This window comes from Thalassophryne amazonica, chromosome 5 (assembly GCF_902500255.1).
Source record: "Thalassophryne amazonica chromosome 5, fThaAma1.1, whole genome shotgun sequence".
Classification (NCBI taxonomy): Eukaryota; Metazoa; Chordata; class Actinopteri; order Batrachoidiformes; family Batrachoididae; genus Thalassophryne; species Thalassophryne amazonica.
In genome coordinates, this window is record NC_047107.1 from 35,849,035 (window position 1) to 35,869,872 (window position 20,838).

The 20,838-nt window shown below is 41.7% G+C and overlaps 1 protein-coding gene across 1 annotated transcript in view; it reads right to left on the reverse strand.

Annotated features, from left to right (window-relative positions):
- Nucleotides 1–20,838, reverse strand: part of gda (guanine deaminase) — an 89,107-nt gene that overhangs the window by 50,072 nt on the left and 18,197 nt on the right. Inside the window, exons 3-4 of the mRNA XM_034170001.1 lie at nt 19,224–19,395; nt 15,712–15,799 (exon numbers count right to left, since the gene is read on the reverse strand). Coding sequence (XP_034025892.1) covers nt 15,712–15,799; nt 19,224–19,395 — 260 coding nt within the window. The remainder of the gene's footprint in view (nt 1–15,711; nt 15,800–19,223; nt 19,396–20,838) is intronic.

The window sequence follows — 20,838 nt, forward strand, 5'->3', positions numbered from 1 at the left end:
TTGTTTTTTGATTTGTTATGTTAGTAAGAGATTTTTATGTTGGTATTTTGTTTATGTGCGTGCTGAATAAAACTCATTCATTCATTCACAGTGGCACAATTCTGCCTCTGCACATCACAGTAGAGAAGCTTGAATCATCGACTGGACTGGGTTGCTTGACGCGAGGACGTTTCGCTTCAAATCGCAGAAGCTTCCTCAGCTAAAATTCTTGCTCTGGTGGTCTGACTTCTGTCTTGACTCTTGTAGAGAAGAATAATCAAGAAGTCACAAAAGCTGGAGTTTTAAACCTAACCAGACCCCTCCTACCGAGAGGCAGACTGCTATAGGCTAGTGACTAAACAATAGCTCTAATTAGCACCTATTGTGCTCTAGTTAGCACCCTCCTAATGACAGGGCAGCTGTCCCTCTCCTGATGGCTCCCTTGACGACTCTGCTGATGACGTGAATGACTCATTACCATGAACAAAAGACTGAAACTGCTTTGACCTGGGTACCCCATTGTAAACAGGGGATAAAGCGTGTCTCAGACCCCCTCCCCGGTTAAGGCTGGGTTTCAAACGTTTCACAAAGAATGCCTCCTTGACCCCTCTCTCAGACCATTTCTTCTCTCTGGCTAATATTTTAACTTCCTTGTCCTCAAACGTGTGGTTAGTGTCTTTAAGGTGGAGATGAACTGCAGACTGAGGTCCACTAGCGCCCTCTCTGCGGTGCTGGTATAGCCTTTTGTGTAAGGGTTGCTTAGTCTCACCTATGTAGTGTTCGTTACAGTTTTCCTGACATCTGATAGAATACACTACATTGCTCTGTTTGTAACTAGGGATCCTGTCCTTAGGGTGAACTAATTTCTGTCTCAAGGTGTTAACCGGTTTAAAGTAAACTGGGATTTTGTGCTGTCTGAAGATCCTCTGTAGTTTTTCCCCTACTCCTGCTAAATAAGGGAGAGAACAGAATTGAGTTCAGTATATTGGTCCGGTCCACCGCAATATTTTCTGTTACTCATGTGGCCACCGGTGCTATTGCCCAACAGGGTGCCAGTGGAAATTGGGCTACTGCTAGGCAAAGACAACGAAGAAGAGGAGGAAAACGTTGCCACGAACAGCGGAAGAAGAAGAAAACTAGAAGGGTGGAAATGAGAGTGGGGACTTTGAATGTTAGTAGTATGACTGGTAAAGGGAGAGAGCTGGCTGATATGATGGAGAGGAGAAAGGTAGACATATTGTGTTTGCAAGAGACCAAGTGGAAGGGAAGTAAGAGCAGGAGCATCGGCAGTGGGTACAAGTTGTTGTACCATGGTGAGGACAGGAAGAGAAATGGTGTTGGGGTCATTTTAAAGGAAGAGTATGTTAAAAGTGTGTTGGAGGTTAAGCGAGTGTCTGACAGGGTGATGAGTGTGAAGTTGGAAATTGAAGGGGTGATGATGAATATCATCAGTGCATATGCCCCACAGGTAGGTTGTGAGATGAAGGAGAAAGAAGATTTCTGGAGTGTGTTAGATGAGGTGGTGGAGAGTGTGCCCAAGCATGAAAGAGTGGTGATAGCACCAGACTTCAATGGGCATGTTGGTGAAGAGAACAGAGGTATTGAGGAAGTAATGGGTAGATATGGTATCAAGGATAGGAATGGGGAAGGACAGATGGTAGTTGATTTTGCAAAAAGGATGGAAATGGCTGTGGTGAATACCTAATTTAAGAAAAGGGAGGAGCACAGGGTAACATATAAGAGTGGAGGAAGGTGCACACAGGTGGACTACATTCTTTATAGGAGATGCAAGCTAAAAGGAATCACAGACTGTAAGGTGGTAGCAGGAGAGAGTGTCACTAGACAGCATAGGATGGTTGTTTGTAGGATGACTTTAGAGGTAAAGAAGAAGAAGAGAGTGAGAGCTCAACAAAGGATCAGATGGTGGAAGCTGAAGGAGGAAGACTGTTGTGTGAAATTTAGCGAGCAGGTGAGAGAAGCACTAGTTGGAGGGGAAGCAAGTTTGGACAACTGGAAGAGTACTGCAGATGTGGTGAGGGAGACAGCTAGGGCAGTACTGGGTATGACATCTGGACAGTGGAAGGAAGACAAGGAGACTTGGTGGTGGAATGAAGAGGTCCAGGAAAGCATAAGGAGAAAGAGGTTGGCGAAAAAGTTTTGGGATAGTCGGAGAGATGAAGAAAGTAGACAGGAGTACAAGGAGATGCGGCGTAAGGCGAGAAGAGAAGTGGCAAAAGCAAAGGAAAAGGCATATTGGGAGCTGTACAAGAAGTTGAATAGAAAGTAAGGAGAAAAGAACTTGTACCGATTGGCCAGACAAAGGGACAGAGCTGGAAAGGATGTGCAGCAGGTTAGGGTGGTAAAAGATGCACATGGTAATGTGCTGACAAGTGAGGAGTGTGTGCTGAGAAGGTGGAGGGAATATTTCGAAGAGTTGATGAATAAAGAAAATGAGCGAGAGAAAAGGCTGGATGATGTGGTGAGAGTAAATCAGGAAGTAAAAGAGATTAGCAAGGAAGAAGTGAGGGCTGCTATGAAGAGGATGAAGAGTGGAAAGGCAGTTGGTCCAGATGACATTTCAATGGAGGCATGGAAATGTCTAGGAGAGATGGCAGTAGAGTTTCTAACCAGATTGTTTAATAAAATCTTGGAAAATGAGAGGATGCCTGAGGAGTGGAGACGAAGTGTGCTGGTTCCTATTTTCAAGAACAAGGGTGATGTGCAGAGCTGCAGTAACTACAGAGGCATAAAGCTGATCAGCCACAGCATGAAGTTATGGGAAAGAGTAGTAGAAGCTAGGCTTAGAAAACAGGTGAAGATCTGTGAGCAGCAATATGGTTTCATGCCGAGAAAGAGCACTACAGATGCAATGTTTGCTCTGAGAATACTGTTGGAAAAGTACAGAGAAGACAGAAAGAGTTACATTGTGTGTTTGTGGACTTAGAAAAAGCTTATGATAGGGTGCCAAGAGAAGAGTTGTGGCATTGTATGAGGAAGTCTGGAGTGGCAGAGAAGTATGTTAGGGTAGTGCAGGACATGTACAAGAATAGTGTGACAGCGGTGAGATGTGCAGTCGGAATGACAGACTCATTCAAGGTGGAGGTGGGATTACACCAAGGATCAGCTCTGAGTCCTTTCTTGTTTGCAGTGGTGATGGACAGGTTGACAGATGAGATCAGACAGGAGTCCCCAAGGACTATGATGTTTGCAGATGACATTGTGATCTGTAGTGAGAGTAGAGAGCAAGTTGAGTCTAGTCTGGAGAAGTGGAGATATGCTTTGGAGAGAAGGGGAATGAAAGTCAGTAGAAGCAAGACTGAGTACATGTATGTGAATGAGAGGGAGCCCAGTGGAATAGTGCAGTTACAAGGAGTAGAAGTGGTGAAAGTATATGAGTTTAAATATTTGGGGTCAACTGTTCAAAGTAATGGAGAGTGTGGTAGAGAGGTGAAGAAGAGAGTGCAGGCAGGGTGGAGTGGGTGGAGAAAGGTGGCAGGAGTGATTTGTGACCGAAGAATATCAGCAAGAGTAAGGGGAAAGTTTACAAAACAGTAGTGAGACCAGCTATGTTGTATGGTTTAGAGACAGTGGCACTAACAAAAAGACAGGAGGCAGAGCTGGAGGTGGCAGAGCTGAAGATGTTGAGATTCTCTTTGGGAGTGACAAGAATGGACAAGATTAGGAATGAACATATCAGAGGGACAGCTCAGGTGGGACGGTTTGGAGACAAAGTCAGAGAGGCGAGATTGAGATGGTTTGGACATGTGCAGAGGAGGGACCCAGGGTATATAGGGAGAAGGATGCTGAGGATGGAGCCACCAGGCAGGAGGAGAAGAGGGAGACCAAAGAGGAGGTTCATGGATGTGCTGAGAGAGGACATGCAGGTGGTTGGTGTGACAAAGGAAGATACAGAGGACAGGGTGAGATGGAAACGATTGATCTGCTGTGGTGACCCCTAACGGGAACAGCCGAAAGACAAAGAAGAAGAAGACTCATGTGACCCCTTGGGAGAACTAATTGCCCACCCCTGGCCCAGCTTGTCAACTGTGGCATAAGCAGTGTTGCCACAGTTACTTTGAAAACATAATCCAATTACTGATTACTGATTACTCCTTAAAAAGGTAACTTGGTTAATTTAGTGATTACTCAGTTTCAATGGTGTCTGTGTGGCGGCATGCCGAATGTCGGTCCTTCACCATGAAATTATGTTCTTCCTTTTGATGGCTTTAATTTTGTCATATCATCATGAAAAGTGATACACAGGTCATAAATGACAACCTCTTAAATGCGATAGGGGCATCGCCCATGCGCGGGGCAAAATGCCCCAATAACGCCCCCTTGCAACTTTCAAAAACCCCTACCCACAGGGTTTTTTTTTTAGAGTAGGGAAATAAAAACTGGTACACGTGTGACTTGCATAGATGTACAAAAAAAGTCCTATGCACCATTGGTCTACTCTAAACAGGAAGTCGGCCATTTTGAATTTCCATGTAATTTTGGCGTGATTTCCACAGGTTGTATTTGAATGAACTCCTCCTAGGGATTTTGTCCAATGCACTTCAAATTTCTTTCAGATCATCCAGAGATGATACTGATCAAAACATATTAAAAGCTTTTCTCTATGTCGAAGGGTCTGGCTGCTATGGCGCCGCCATTTTGACCCTTCGCCATGGAACATCAAGTCATGATAACTCCTTCATGCTTTGTCTGATTGACTTGAAACTTCACGTGTGTGATGAGGGTCAGCCCCTGAACACACCTGCCCCCTTTGTTTGTGCTTTGAGCGCCCCCTAGTGGATGAACCATCAACTTGTCATATCTCCTCCATGCATTGTCTGATTTGCTTGAAACTTGAACTGTGTGATGAGTGTCTTCCCCTCTACGCACCTGATCACAACTGGTCATGCTATGAGTATTACTGTAACTGTACTTCATCTAGTGCAGCAGATAAGAGAATATTTAGAGCGGAATCCTGCAAATGGTGATAAAAGCATCAAATTCGGCAGAAATAGTCCTCAGACAATCCTCTTTTGAAAAACTGGCCACTTGAATTTTCAGTTGGCGTTCAGGTAGAGATCAATTGAAGAATTACACAGGAGTCAAAATTAAAAGATGCTCCAATCATATTGAAACCTATGCCACATTATTTGCCTGATCATAAGGATTTCAAAAAGGTATGGTTCGGATGGTCTGTAACTGAATTCTATGGCGTTATGGGATAAAAACAGCAAGCATGGTGACAAAGGTGACAATGGTGATATGCAGAAAACACGACCAGATTGACAGGTAATAAAGTTTTATCAGCGTTTTTTTTTTTTTTATGTCATGTCACCCTCAGAAAGAGAGTTCAGGTCCAATTGCATGGAAAAAAGTGTTAGTTGTTAAGGCATCGCGGATCAGGTGTTTTTATTGAGGACACACAGAGCGGCCCAAAGTTTTAAATAAAGGGGACAAAAGCATAAAAATGTCTTTGCAAAGCTCAGTACAGGTGTGCTGTCGTCACCACGCTTTGAGAGATGACAACTGTTTTTCAACTCGGAGCTACACAGTATAATCACCAGTGTAAAACTAACACTGACAGTATTAAATTAACACTGCCAGTGTACATATGGTCCTACTCTGGTCAGAATGGGACCATATGTTCACTGTCAACGTTAATTTAACACTGGTGATTTTACTGTGTACATACCAAAACTGTGGATAAAAAGTGCGCAGCTTGCTAAAAGTGGGAAAAGTGGGCAGTTCAGTCGAACCCCAACCTCCTGCCCATGGGCTAAGTTTAATGCTGCGACCGACCCACAATGCAAAAATAATAGTAAAGCACAGTGATCTGGAGAAGTGGCTTTAATCTGATTGCCGATTTTGAAAGATTAACACCTTAGATTACTCACTACTGAAAAAAAAGGTCAGATTAGAGTAACACTTTACCAGCATCACTAGGCATAAGCAATAGACTATATGGTAAAATAGCCTGTATCAATAGATGTCTTATAAAATACATATTGTTATGTGACTGTTATGTGTCGGACGCAGCCCGGAGAACCGACCAGCGTTTGAAGGACCCAGTATGAAATAAGCAGAGCACGGTACAAAGGATAACTAAATTTAATTACATAACAGTGATGTGTAAAAATATAACCAATGAGTGCGCGGACTGGCGAGGTGGTAAACGGTGCGCTCCCAGCAGCACTAACGGTCCGGAGCCAGAAGCTGTTCGGACCCAAGGACCCCGCCAACACCCCCCAGGTGGCCGCGACAAACCGAGTCTGTGAAAGAAGAAATCATCATGTGAGTCCACACTCCACACACAGAGAGACCGCTCAAAGGTGTACATAAACAGCAAACACTTCCTGGCTTAATTGCTAATCAGCTTCCCACCCTGCATGGAACACGCTGTTCACAAACTCCAACTGCAGTGGAAGCTGATTAAACGACTAACATAACAGCTCAATATAATAAGGTGTGAGGGACACCACATTTACTGACTGTATAAATGTTAGTCACAAAACCTAACGTACCTCAGGAAGTGTGCTGACGAGCGTGAGACCTCACCCCCTCCTCTTTCACAGACCATGCATCAAACCTGGACGTTCTCTGCATCCACTGATGATGAGATGGCTCTCGAGACGACGATCTCACCCGTCTGGTCACAAGGTCGAGTCTCTGGCAAATACACACTGTGTACTCCAGACTTAAATGCCACCATGCTCCAATCCGTGTAGATGCACCACAGGTGCGAGTCCTGACAAGCTGCACATGATCAGCCTCAGGTGATCAGGGTGAGGTCCTGGTAACTCAGCCACACAGCCACTCAGTCCCAAACGCGCACCACCTGGAAGGAAAACCAAAAGACAGAAACAGAAGACAAACAAAAGCCAGCCAGGCACGCCAGCCACAACAGCACCCCACCCTCACGGGAAGCCTCCCGGCGACCACACAAACCTGGCCCAGAAGAAACACCCCCCTCCAGGGACCATGGCTGGAAACCGTATCTGCATTCATCTTCCAACAGAATCTTCATTTAACAGAACGGTTGATGTCTTCTCCTCTGGCTGCATCAATAGATGTCTTATAAAATACATATTGTTATGTGACTGTTAGCCACAACAGTGACACACCCCTACATGGAATATTATCAATGCATATTTCAATTGGTTCTAACCAGTTTGGAAACAATCATTTTAAGGTGGAAGCCAAAACTACAGAAACATTAAGATTCAGATTATGTTCTGTTGAGTGGATCCAGTCTGGTTTGAAGGCCGTACATACTTATTTTTGATTATTTATAAATGCGTTCTACATCATATTGATCTTTTTCCTCTTTTCTCAAATAATTTCGCTTTATAAACTAATGGCCATGATGGCGTGAATATATACTGCAGAATTATCACTACTACAGTATCATGCAACATTAATTCCAGTGTCCTCATTATCCCAATTTCAACACGGTCGTGGTAGGTAAATCTCTTCGGCTGCTCCCTTCTTTTCACTCGAGGTTGCCACAGATCCAATTATGTTGATTTGGCACAAGTTTTACGCTGGATGCCCTTCTTGTCGCAACTCCTCTTTACATGGAGAAATGTGGCATGGGTGGGGTTTGAACCAGGAACCTTCCACACTGACACCAAGCATGCTAACCACTTTCACCACCCTCAGATGTTAAATCTGTCTGGCGTAGGAAGTTCACAAAAACTGAGTGACTGTACAAGAGACTAGTGAGGGAAGCCACCAAGACACCCATGACTTATACATGCGTCTGTGGCTATTATTGGAATGCACTTAGTCTGTTGTATATGTCAAGTTATACAGCTTCACAGTGAAGTGGTACAGAGGATTTTCTTAAAAAGAGGACCTAAAATTTTAGCAACAATTCGCCAGAAGACTTGAGCTGTGATTTGACTTTTTTTGTTGTATTAAAATCCTTCTCTGCTTCACTCCATTGTTATGCTTGAAAGGCAACACAACAAGTAAAAGTTGCACTATCCTGAAGCCTCGGTCCCACCGAGTGAAGAAGGAGTGAAGAAGGAGCCACGCACCCTGTTTTTTTTGTTTCGTGAGCTATCGTGGCATTATAGTGGCTCAGAGGCATTATCTTCAGCTAACGAGGCTCCTCTCTGAGCGTGGCGCTAATTTCAAGATGTTCAAAATTTAGCAACAACAGCGTGGCGTAGTTTGTGTTCGAGTTACTGCAACGGCTTAGAGGCATTTGCGTGGTGCTTACGAGTCTGCAAAAAGTCCATTATCCGTGCGCCTGGCACCTTCGCAGGACCTGAGAGGCTATTTTTGGAGCGGCTCCTCCTCTTGCGCACACAATTGCACCTGCTCTCTGCGCTGGACTCTATATATTTTGTAGTGGATTAATCATTTTCTGCCAAACCTTGGATGTTGAAAACACTTCTAATCACTTCTGGCATCACAGAGGACTGTTTCATCTGGACACTTTTTTTCCTCTCTTTCCTGCTCCATGTGGGATGTATTTTGAACAGCTTAAGGTAATTATTTTTAATGTTTTTTATAGCTTGATAAAACAGTTCCTTGCTGTAAAAGTATGTCTGTATGTTGATGTCTGTTGTATGTAAAAGTATGTTGATTTAATATCTTGTTAATGGATCACTGTGTGTGTGCACTGAGGCAGGACCTGAGAGGCTATTTTTGGAGCGGGTCTCCTCTTTGCGCACCAAATTCCACCTGCTCTGTGCGCTGGACTCTATATAAAATAATTCTTTTGTAGTGGATTAATCATTTTCTGTCAAACCTTGGATGCCGAAAATACCTGTAATCACTTGTGGAATTAATGTATCACATGAGCTCTGCTGTGCTTGCATACTGAGGCAGTGACTCATCACGCTTCAAATGAGCATTTAGGCAGAACGTCAGCTCACAAAAGAGTGATATTTCAGTCAATATTGGACAAACACAAAGTTAAAATTTGGGTGACTGCGTGAAAGTGGATGTGTGTTTAAAGCCATGGAAGATATTAACTCCAGTGGAGCAGCTAAGAACAGGAGCTATGCGGCAACACAGGTGGAGAGCGCGCAAAAGACCAATTTTGAAGACATAACACAAAGTTAAAAGTTGTATCATGGTGACTTGTAAGCTGCGGAAGAAATAAAGAAATATATATATATTGAAAATGATCCACAGGTGTATATAATAAAACGGCCACCTCATTCTGTATGCAGAACGGCACCGCGCACAAAAGAGCGCTTTTGCAGAAATAAACGGACGAACACAAAGTTAAAGTGGATTCACGTTGTAAAAATGATTGTGCTTAAAGCCAGGGAAAAAATAAAGCCAGCAAGCCACGGATGGAACGGAAGCCAGAAATAGCAGAGAGGCGGCTGTCCATGAAAGGACAACAGCAGCGCGAAAGAGCGATTTTGCAGAAATAAACGGACAAACATAAAGTTTTGTGTGTTTAAAGCCGCAAAAAAAAAAAAAAAAAAAAAAAAGCCAGAGAGCAGCGGAGCCAGCAAGGAGCACAGAGGCGGTTCTCCAGGAACCCGTGGTTCGGGTCTAGCTGGTCTGGTGCATTACAGGTGGACTGCAGCCTGGCGCACAGCGCACAACTGCGGAACTGTGATGGAGTGTCTATTTTTGGACTGTGTTTAAAAAAAAAAAAAGAAGGTACATCTTTAAATGCTGCTGTGAATCTGTGAATTGAAAACCCACACTTTAAAGGGACCAGGTGTGGGAGGGCTGGAGGTTTGGACCAAACTCAGTTTGGACCAAACTCATGCCTAAACGTGCGCCAACATGGCGTTATCATGGCGCTATCATGGCACTATGTGGCTTAGTGTGGCTGATGCGCGCCATTCGAGGCTGTACTGACAGGTCGGTCGTGACTCACTAGAGGCTGCTACGAAGCACATGCGGGGTAAAGAGAGCCACATAGTGGCACCTTCATAGTGGATACGTGATAGATGAAAACGTGGGTCATTCTTCAAATAATCACCCCACACCCATGAGTGGCTCCTTCTTCAGCCTTCATTATTCGGTGGGACCGAGGCTTTAGTTTCTTCAATTACATCCATAGAAACTTGAAACTCCTTCAGCTGTCTTTTGTGTCTTGTTGGCTGCCATCACAAAAATAAATAATAAACATGCTGCTGAGTAAATTCACCTGACATTCAGTCTCACAGTGTTAAAGTGTCTGATGGAGCTCTGCTGTACAGATTAAAGTTACTGTGTGTAGAAACTAATTTAATTGTGGGAAATTTCAGCTTCAAAACAGAGCAGACAAATTTGAGCTTTTCTCCTTGGCTCCGGACGAGAGCTGTGATGTTTGTGACACACAGACAGTAAATGCATTCTTTGATAAGATGAGACTGAAATGGGACAAACTGGAATGCATTACAACCAGTTCTTCTTCAAATCTGACAAGCAAAAATGAAGAACAGCTTCACTATACCTCAATCTCATGTCCATAAATATCACAAACAGGATTGGTGACAAGGCGCAGCCCTGGCGGAGGCCAACCTCTACCGGAAATGAGTCTGAATTACTGCCCAGAACCTGAACACAGCTCTCGCTTTGTGAGTATAGTGACTGGATGGCCCTGAGAAGGGACCCCCTCACTCCATACTCCCACAGTACCTCCCACAGTATCTCACAGGGTACACGATCATACGCCTTCTCTAAGTCCATAAAACATGTAGACTGGATGGGCATACTCCCAGGCACCCTCCAGGATCCTTATGAGAGTGAAGAGCTGGTCGGTTGTTACACAACCAGGACAGAACCACATTGGTTCTGTCCTGGTTGTCCACATACAACTGCATTGTTCCTCTTCAATCAGAGGTTCGACTATCGGCCGAACCCTCCTTTCAAACATGCGGGAGTAGACGTTACCAGGGAGGCTGAGTAGTATGATGCCCTTGTAATTGATACCTTGCTGGGAATTGTCCAGCGAGGTCAAATTTGCCAAAGGTCAACCACTGGGGCCAAGGTCATATCTTTTGCTACCAAACATGGTATCTCAGTAAAGGGTGACCAAGTTGACTCCAAGTTCTGGATTCCAGAACTGCCCAATCATTTGGGTGAAGGTCAAGGTCACTAGGTTCAAATGACAAATTACCATAGCCCTTACTATCTTCATGACCACAGGAACTATTGCCTACTTTAATTTAAAGTTATCAGGCTGGATGGTCAGGAATTGTTAGACACAAATGCATGGCTCAAAAAACAGCTCTGGTTGTAAAAAAAAGGCTTTACTTGAGTGCATAGCAGAGGTCGATACACAAGTAGGCAGTACAGAAAAAGCAGCAGTACAAAAATCATCAGGCTTAAGGCATGGTCGTTGCAACAGGCTGGAGGTCAGGAACACACAAGGAGGCAGGCAGGACTATGGAATGCAGGTACAGTGCTGGAATGTTATACAAGGCACAACAATCTGGCAAAGGACTAACACACCCAGTGAGCTTATACAACCCCCAGGTGATGAGCAGTAAATTAAGAACAGACGAGCATGGAAAGCACCAGAACGAGGGCGTGGCCAGAGAGAGGGAAACACCCAGCACCAAGAACCAAGAGACAGACAAGAGAGAGAGAGAAAGACAGACCCAAGCAGAAAAATTCAGCAAGAGAATAAACACACAAAAACCAATGAATAAGAAAAATAACAAAAACAGATAACCAAACAAACTCAAACCCTGACAAAAGTTTAGATTTTTTTCTTCTTTTTTTTTTAAATCACCCAAAACAAAAAAAAACGGGAACACCCGAACGGACAACATCATCATCATAAACAGTGTCATTTTTACTATTATTAGAAAGATTTGTAATATGAACATGGTGTTTGTTGTTCCTTAAAATATGACAGTATGGTTTGTGTGGGTGGGTGGGTGGGTGGGTGGGTGCTTGACAGCAGTCAGGTTGTGCAATTCTGTATATACGATGGCATCTGCAAATAATGAGCTCTGATGTGATTTTTTTAGTGAAAATTTCTTCTTTAACATTCAAGATACAAGGTCAACAGAGTGCTTCAGGTCTGTGATATATTTTTACGCTATTGAGAACAAATATTTACCAGGACAAGCAGAAAATGCAATTTATTGGTCTCGCAACTTGATTTACATGTGATTTCAGTGTGAAAAAACAGATTGCATTAAACACTGATTTTTACATTCATAAGACCTGTTGCATAATTTATAGTTCACAAAAAGAAATAAAACTTGGTCTTCATACTGTAAGAGCGTACTTTGTAAAACTTTGTGACTTGGAGTTTGCTGTTTGTAGATCCATCTGTTTATTGCATGTACATGCTCAGAAAAAATGAACAACTGCATAGAACAGAACAAAGGTGAGGGTTCATTGACTGATTGTACCAACATTGCCATAAACGTGCCAGTGGTCATGATCACATGAGCTATATCATCATATAGTCACGTGTGTGTGTTCAAGCTTATGTTACATCACAGCATGATAAGGATGAGGTATAAAGGTCAACAAAGATTGTTACTCAACAGCATTTTGTCACAACAGATGTTTTGATTTCAAGCAGGAAACGTACAGGGTAAATAAAGACAGTAATGTTTTCATTTAACAAGTCTATCAGGGTCCCGAGAGAGCGTCTTTCAAGTAGCGTCTGTATGAAGTAGCAATAAAAAGTTAGGGTGTACTTAAACACTTTTATTTTTTATTCTTTGCAGCAAATAAATGTATACTACTAGGTGGGGTTAAATAAAAATATCAAAGTCAAACTTGGATTGTAAAATCACGAGAATCCAAAAATCACCAGTTTTACAGTTTTCTGTACACAGATCAGGGGATGGATACATGAACATTTCCAAGTCTCTGATTATGTCTTGGAGCAGAAGCCTCATGGCAGACTCAATACCTAGATTTTATTTGTTTTCTTGTAACAAAGTTCTGCTCTGCTCAACTGTACCATGACATCACTCGGCTCTTTGCATAGTCAGTCAGGTTTTGAGAACTGCTACTCCAGACAGATTCACCATAAAGTACAATACTGCTTATATTTCTTAAAGATGGATGGAAATGAAGTCAAAGACAAATTCAGTGACTTGGAAATATTCATGTATCCATCCTCTGACAGTACAGTACTGTAGCTGACTATAAAGTTAAAAAATTTAGTTCTTTCAGTAAAGCCCAATTTCTGCTACTCCGTATCCGCAATTTCGCGGGCGAGCAATCGCTTCAACAAAGTTGTGAACCTTAAGAAATTCTCCCTTGGGGTTAACGCATTGGTGGGTGTTGCAATACAATTCACTGCTAGAACAGTAGGGGGCACGATGCTTTTCATGAAGACTGGCCTGCTGTCCCATGACGTCAATGTTTGTGAAAGTCATTGATTGTGAAACCGGAAAAGTGAGATTCTGGAAATCATGTAGTTTGCGGACTAATCACAGCCTGTGGAGTCTCCGATGCCTTGACGTGTTGTTACATTTTTTGGGAGGTGCCCGTCAAGTTACAGTGGTGGGCTAGGAGGGGGTTCGCAACAACGCAGAGGGTTCTGCGTGGATATGTAGTTGCATATACAGAGTAGGATAAAGTACAAGCTCAATACAAGCAACTATGCTAGTGTATGTACAGACACGTACTGACTATAGCCTTTAAATATGGCATTCATCATTTGAAAAGGATGCAGATTCATGAAATACAGATGCAAGTGTGCAGTATGTTTTCCTTTTGATAAGGAGGACTGCACAGCAACGTCTCAAAACACTGAACTGATGTCAAACAATGTTTCGAGTCTGCCATCGCTAATCGGCACAACAAACAAAAGGTTCTGGTATCATGTCGTGTTCATTAAATCATGAATGACTGCCATGTTCTTTATCATTTGAGAAAATTTACTGAAAACTTCACTCACTCACTCATCTTCAACCGCTTACTGCAATTAAGGGTCACGGTGGGCTGGAGCCTATCCCAGGACTACTTTGTGTCTCTAGGGTGAATAAAAAGTCTGCGGGCCACAGACCTTTCTCTTATCGTGCAACTGTTTTGTGGAATGATCTCCCTATGGAGATAAAACTGGTAAGATTCTGCAGAGACTTTCAATTCCAAACTGAAGATGCATTTATTCTCCCTCTCATATGGCTAGCGTACTGGCATAGTATGGAACTATGCTTCCTATCCTTTTAAACTCATCTTATTAGCAACAGAACAGGTCTTGGCCTCACTTCATCTAAATTCTGGGTCTGTTAGTGAAGTTTTGGGCTAGCGGCCGGCCATCACCTTAGTATTCTCTCTGCTTCCCTGTTGATTTATTGCTGGTGAATTCAAACCTTAGGTGCATTTTTTCTCTGATTCTGCTCTTTTTCTCTCTGCCTGAGCTACTGATGATGGCTAACAAGACTGACAGCTGCACACCACAGGGCGCTGGACTGACCACGAGATGTCATGGCTGAAGCTGATACAGCACACTGCGGTCTGCTTTTGGAATATATACTACCAGGAGGATGGGCCCACTGATGGATGCTGGCCCTGCATCACATTTTACTGATGTTCTGGTCTGACAGTAGGACCGTTGAATCCACTGCAGATCTGGAGCAGCTTCTTGGCAGAGATGTCTCCTTCTTTGAAAGACTGCCAGGACTTGAGGATCTTTTCGTGAAGACATCTGATGGTCTAGTCTAGTGTTGCACTCTCTCGAGACGTCCCTTCTTGAAGAGATTCATCAAGAAGAGAAGTCTCTGAATGTTGAAGGGGTAGAGGATAAGTACTGTCCTGTAGCTCTAAGGGTAAATCTGAAACTGAAAGTGGTGAACTGGCGAAGCTTGAAATTGGTGAAGGTGTGACACTCATTTAACACGTGTGATGTCTCAGATGTATGAGATAGCATCTTCACACTTCCTTTGACACATTCATTCAGTAAATAATAATAATAATTAAATAATAATTTTAAAGTTCTGGTGTCTATGAATAGTCTTTTTTTTGTCTATGGAAGGTCTGTGTCTATGAACTGTCCAGTTACCATATGGCAATGGGTGACTTGTTGGCACAAGTCTAGGTTTGTTCAGGTGGACCATTGTAAGGTTTTGTTTGGGGGTAGCGGCTCACCCCAACAGCCCTGGATTAAAGGTCCACTTTTGAAGACATTTTTATACTATTACTACTATTAATACTACTTACAATAATAATGATAATAATAATAATAATTTCCACAACTAAAATGTTTAGCTGCTTAAAGCAACTAGTAATCTAACTTAGTTACTTTTAAAATTGAGTAATCAGTAAAGTAAGCTACTTTTTCAAGGAGTAATCAATATATGGATTACATTTTCAAAGTAACTGTGGCAACACTGTTAAGGACTTTGTTTCAAACAAGTTATTGAATTCTAGACATGCATTTTAAAATACTTTTTATTTTATTACAAAAGCTTAAAAATTGTGGAGACTGCTTTGAAGGTCAAATGTCAAAACCAATAACCATTCTATTACATCCATTCCAGAATCTGCAGATAGAGATTTTTTTTTTTTACATTGGACTAATAGATTCAACATTTTCATAATCTGATCAAACATATAGTACTGAATATGTGCTACCTCTTGAAAGCTGAAAAAATAGAAAATTATGTCTGCTGTTTGTGATAATTCAAAATAAAATGTAGTAAATACTGTATGTCTGTGCACTGAATGGAGAATGTGGAACAGGCGTCATATTTTGTGAGACCACTTTGTGAGGAAATTTGTCCTTTGCCGACAGCAGCTGATGATGACAGGGACTCCAAAACAGTCGACTGTGTAGTCAAGTGTGCGATTTCTTACCTGCAATCTGGCCCAGCAGAAGAGATGCATCTGTATGTATGGTAGCAAAGTAACATGCAGTAGTTGTTCCATTTCTCAGAGTCCTTTTCTGTAGAGAATAAATCACATTACTTTATAAAGGGATTGTGTAACTTCATACGTAGTCCTGTTTGGACTATGAATTATTCTGAAATCATAACTGTGAGAAGAAGAAGGGACATTCAAAGTATATAATACTTATGCTTTAAATGTTCAACATTGTAATTCAAAGATACCAGTGAGGAAAATAAGTATTTGAACACCCTGCGATTTTGCAAGTTCTCCCACTTAGAAATCATGGAGGGTCTGAAAGTTTCATCTCAGGTGCATGTCCACTGTGAGAGACGTAAAATCTTAAATAAAATTTAAAAAAAAATCCGGAAATCACAATGTATGATTTCTTAATAATTTATTTGTATGTTACTGCTGCAAATAAGTATTTGACCCCCTACCAACCAGCAAGAATTCTGGCTCACACAGACCTGTTAATTTTTCTTTAAGAAGCCCTCTTATTCTACACTCTTTACCTGTATTAATTGCACCTGTTTGAACTTGTTACCTGTATAAAAGACACCTGTTCACACACTCAATCAAAATTGTAGACCTGCACAAGGCTGGGATGGACTACAGGACAACAGGCAAGCAGCTTGGTAGAAGACAACAATTGTTATGATTATTTATTAGAAAGTGGAAGAAACACAAGATGACTGTCAATCTCCCTCGGTCTGGGATTCCATACAAAATCTCACTTCGTGGGTTAAGGATGATTCTGAGAAAGCTCAGAACTACACAGGAGGACCTAGTCAATGACCTGAAGAGAGCTGGGACCACAGTCACAAGGATTACATTAGTAACACATGATGCTGTCATGGTTTAAAATCCTGCAGGGCAGCAAGGTCCCCCTGCTCACACAGCACATGTCCAGGCCCATTTGAAGTTCACCAGTGACCATCTGGATGATCCAGAGGAGGCATGGGAGAAGGGCATGTGGTCAGATGAGACCAGAATAGAGCTTTTTGGAATCAACTCCACTTACCATGTTCAGAGGATGAGAACAACCCCAAGAAAACCATCCCAACCGTGAAGGGTGGGGGTGGAAACATCATACTCTGGGGGTCCTCTTCTGCAAAGGGGACAGGACGACTGCACCGTATTGAAGGCAGGATGGATGAGGTCATGTATTGTGAGATTTTAGCAAACAACCTTCTTCCCTCAGTAAGAGCATTGAAGATGGGTCATGGCTGGGTCTTCCAGCATGACAATGACCCCAAACACACAGCCAGGGCAACTAAGGAGGGGCTCCGTAAGAAGCATTTCAAGGTCCTGGAATGGCCTGGCCAGTCTCCAGACGTGAACTCAATAGAAAATCTTTGGAGGGAGCTGAAACTCCAAACCTGAAAGATTTGGAGAAGATCTGTATGGAGGAGTGGACCAAAATCCCTGCTGCAGTGTGTGAAAACTTGGTCAAGAACTACAGGAAACGTCTGACCTCTGTAATTGCAAACAAAGGCTACTGTACCAAATATTAACATTGATTTTCACAGGTGTTGAAATACTTATTTGCAGCAGTAACATACAAATAAATGATTAAAAAATCATACATTGTGATTTCCAATTTTGGTTTTTGTTGTTTTTTTTTAGATTATGTCTCTCACAGTGGACATGCACCTAAGATGAAAATTTCAGACCCCTCCATGATTTCTAAGTGGGAGAACTTGCAAAATCGCAGGGTGTTCAAATGCTTATTCTCCTCACTGTATATTTCTGGGTAGCCTTTACATTTGATCAGTGCTGTTGATAACAATGGTCAAAAAAAAAAAATTCTTGCATGGACTTTAAGAACTGATTTCGGATCATTTTGGGGTACTGAATCAGAATCTGAGCTCAGATTTCCTCTATCACATCACATTGTTTTGCAATCTGCATGTTCCATATTGATGGATTATGCAAATGTTGCTCACTGACTCACAGGTTTGACACCACTAATCATGTACAAAAGCATAGTATTAAACCAGGTTCACAAAATCTGAACAAGAGCCATAATATTGCCAATGGTGCCGAAGAGGTGTGCGAGACTGCAGCTTTTACTTCAATGCTTGATATGAGAAATATTTTTACATATCTCAAAAACGTAATGTGATTGACAAAAACTAACACCAGTTTCAGATTCAACGCCCCCAAATTACCCAAAATCTGTTGAGAAACTCCATGCAAGAACAATTGTGTTGACCAGTGTAACAGAACCCCTTCATCTTTTATTCTCTCAACCCTTCCACCATGTTCAATTTATACTGGATCCAGACTGTCTGAGTTTAAAAGCTGAAATAAAAGGCCATAACTGATTAAGTAACCCAAGGTCAAAGGTCATGTCATCACTTGAAAGGTGAAATGTGACTTTATATGATAGCACTGTTCCTTCCCGTTTCATCCCGGATAGCAAATCAGGGTGTGTTTTGAAGTATCATAGTAACGTCTTGATCCATCTTTGTCAATCTTGAACTAACTTGTTATAAGTTTTGAAATCAGGGTGAAATTTTCAAAAAAAAATTCATCCCAATTCGCCAAACTGTTATGCTAGCACATCATAGCTTCTGGGTGTTTGTAGTCTTAATCTTTAAACATCTTTAAACAGGGTATTTCTAGTGAGTACAGCTTGAAACTTGTTTGGTCATGTTCCATCAGGGTGAAAAATTTGGGGAACTTCCCACTATAGCCCTTGTCAACAGAGTCATATGTTTTATTTTTGTAAACTGAACAAAACTGGATCTGGTTTGTTAGCTATTTGAAAGTATTACATACATTTGTGAACTTTAAAATCAGTTTGGGGTTATAATATACACCATCAAATAATATAAAGAGGTTCAGACCAGTGGACTCTACGACTACTGGACCCGTCCCAAAAATCTGAAGCAGAAGCACTATGTTGCAGTTCGCCAAGTCTGCACTTTACAAGCCAGCCAGTTGCCAGGTCTGCACTTTATAAGCCAGCTGGTTGCCGGGTCTGCACTTTACAAGCCAGCCAGTTGCCAGGTCTGCACTTTACAAGCCAGCCAGTTGCCAGGTCTGCACTTTACAAGCCAGCCTGTTAAGAAACAAGCCCTTTCATGCAGTCTTTGAATTTTTTTACATTGTGGGCAATCGTAACGGAAAAGCACCCTGTGGAATAGGGGTGTTAGTGTTTAAGAGTAACCATATGTGTGTGTGTTTTACCAATTTCTCAAAAAATTCTTTCTAAATATGAACAGGTCATAAGGATCATGCCTAAAATTTGACCTTGGCCAGTGACCTTGACTCTGAAGTGTTTTTTGTTGTTGTTGTTTAATCAAATCAGTGTGTTTTTTCACTGATCTTCAATCATTCCAAAATGTTTGGCACAAATCAGTGAAAAAACAATGCGTTAAAACAATACCCCCACATGCGCTGCCATAGTGGGTGTAATGAAACACAGATTGACAACATTTTCACTCCTTATGTCTTACTGTGGCTTTACTCACCACTACTTGCGTGTAGACTCTGCGAGCAAATTTCAAGTCTTTAAAGAGTGACTCTGCAGGAAATGCATACGTATTGAGCCACTGCAGCAAGGGCAAGTCCAGCCCTGTGCCGGAGAAGCTGTACTGGGGTGCGTGGATGTGGGTGTCCACCATTCCTGGCATGAAGAACTCACTGGAGTTGGGCAAACCACATAAATGTGTCAAGCATAATGACAATTGTGCGAAATACTGACTATATTACATGTACTTCAATATCTCCCCATCTTTAAGTCACTCGAGGATTTGAATAAAAATTTTTGGTTTGCAAATGAGCACAATAATTATATATAGCAGCTATACCATAAACAACCATACGTGTGTGTCCGCAGCAAAACCAGCACTCTTAGCATAGTGGCAAGCAGCCACCTCACTTGATAGAAAAAAGGAATCACCCACTTCTTACATGATCTGTTAGGCCAATTAACCACACAATAAGCCATATTATTACAGATATTTAGAATAAAATGTCCACATAGGAGTCGTTCAGCTAATATGGGCAAATTCTAAGAGGTGATGTAATTTTCAGCACACATGAATAATAAAATCCATCATGAATCCACAGTCTGAAATTAAACTTGGCTCTTACACGGTGCATCCGGAAAGTATTCACAGCGCTTCACTTTTCCCACATTTTGTTATGTTACAGCCTTATTCCAAAATGAAATGATGAAATTAATTTTTTCCCTCAAAATTCTACTCACAACACCCCATAATGACAACATGAAGTTTTTTTATTTGTGCAAATTTATTAAAATTAAAAACTAAAATCACATGTACATAAGTACTGACACCCTTTGCGCAATACTTTATTGTGTTGCGTTTATTTAATCATGGATGACTGCCATGTTCTTTATCAATCAAGAAAATTTACTGAAAACTTATACTGATAAAAAAGAAAGAGTTGAGCACTCTTCACCAGGCTGCAGCCAGATTCCAGACACCTGATGCCCTCTTGACTTCTGATCACTCCCTTGGTGGAGTGGACATCCTCCTTTTTAAGATTTCCTGCCTGAGACGTGTTAGCGGAGAAAGATAACTTGCATGTAAATTTTGGAGGTGACCCGGATGCAGATTCTGGATCAAGATTTCAATTTATATAGGCTTTGAAGGATGACGTCAAAACTACTTCAGTGATTCTCACCAAATCTGCACCAAAGATAGATATTAGGGCATGGAAGATTTCACTGAGTGTTCTAGGTGATCCAGATCCGGACTGGTGGACGTCAGATTGCTCTTGTTTTTTAATAATTTTTAAAAAATACATTTAAATAAATTTAATAAATCTCAATAAATAAATAAATAAAAATTAAAAAAATAAAACAAACTTTTTTCACATTGTCATTATGGGGTATTATGTGTAGAATTTTAAGGGAAAAAAATGAATTTCATCCATTTTGGAATAAGGCTGTAACATAGCAAAATGTGAAAATAGTGAAGCACTGTGGATGCTTTCCGAATGCACTGTAAATAAATAAAAATAAAAAACTTCTTGTGTTTATCAGCGGATCGCAAACTAGCTTTAGAACTACATACCGCCACCTTCTGTAATAATTATATGTCAATACAATACAGAATG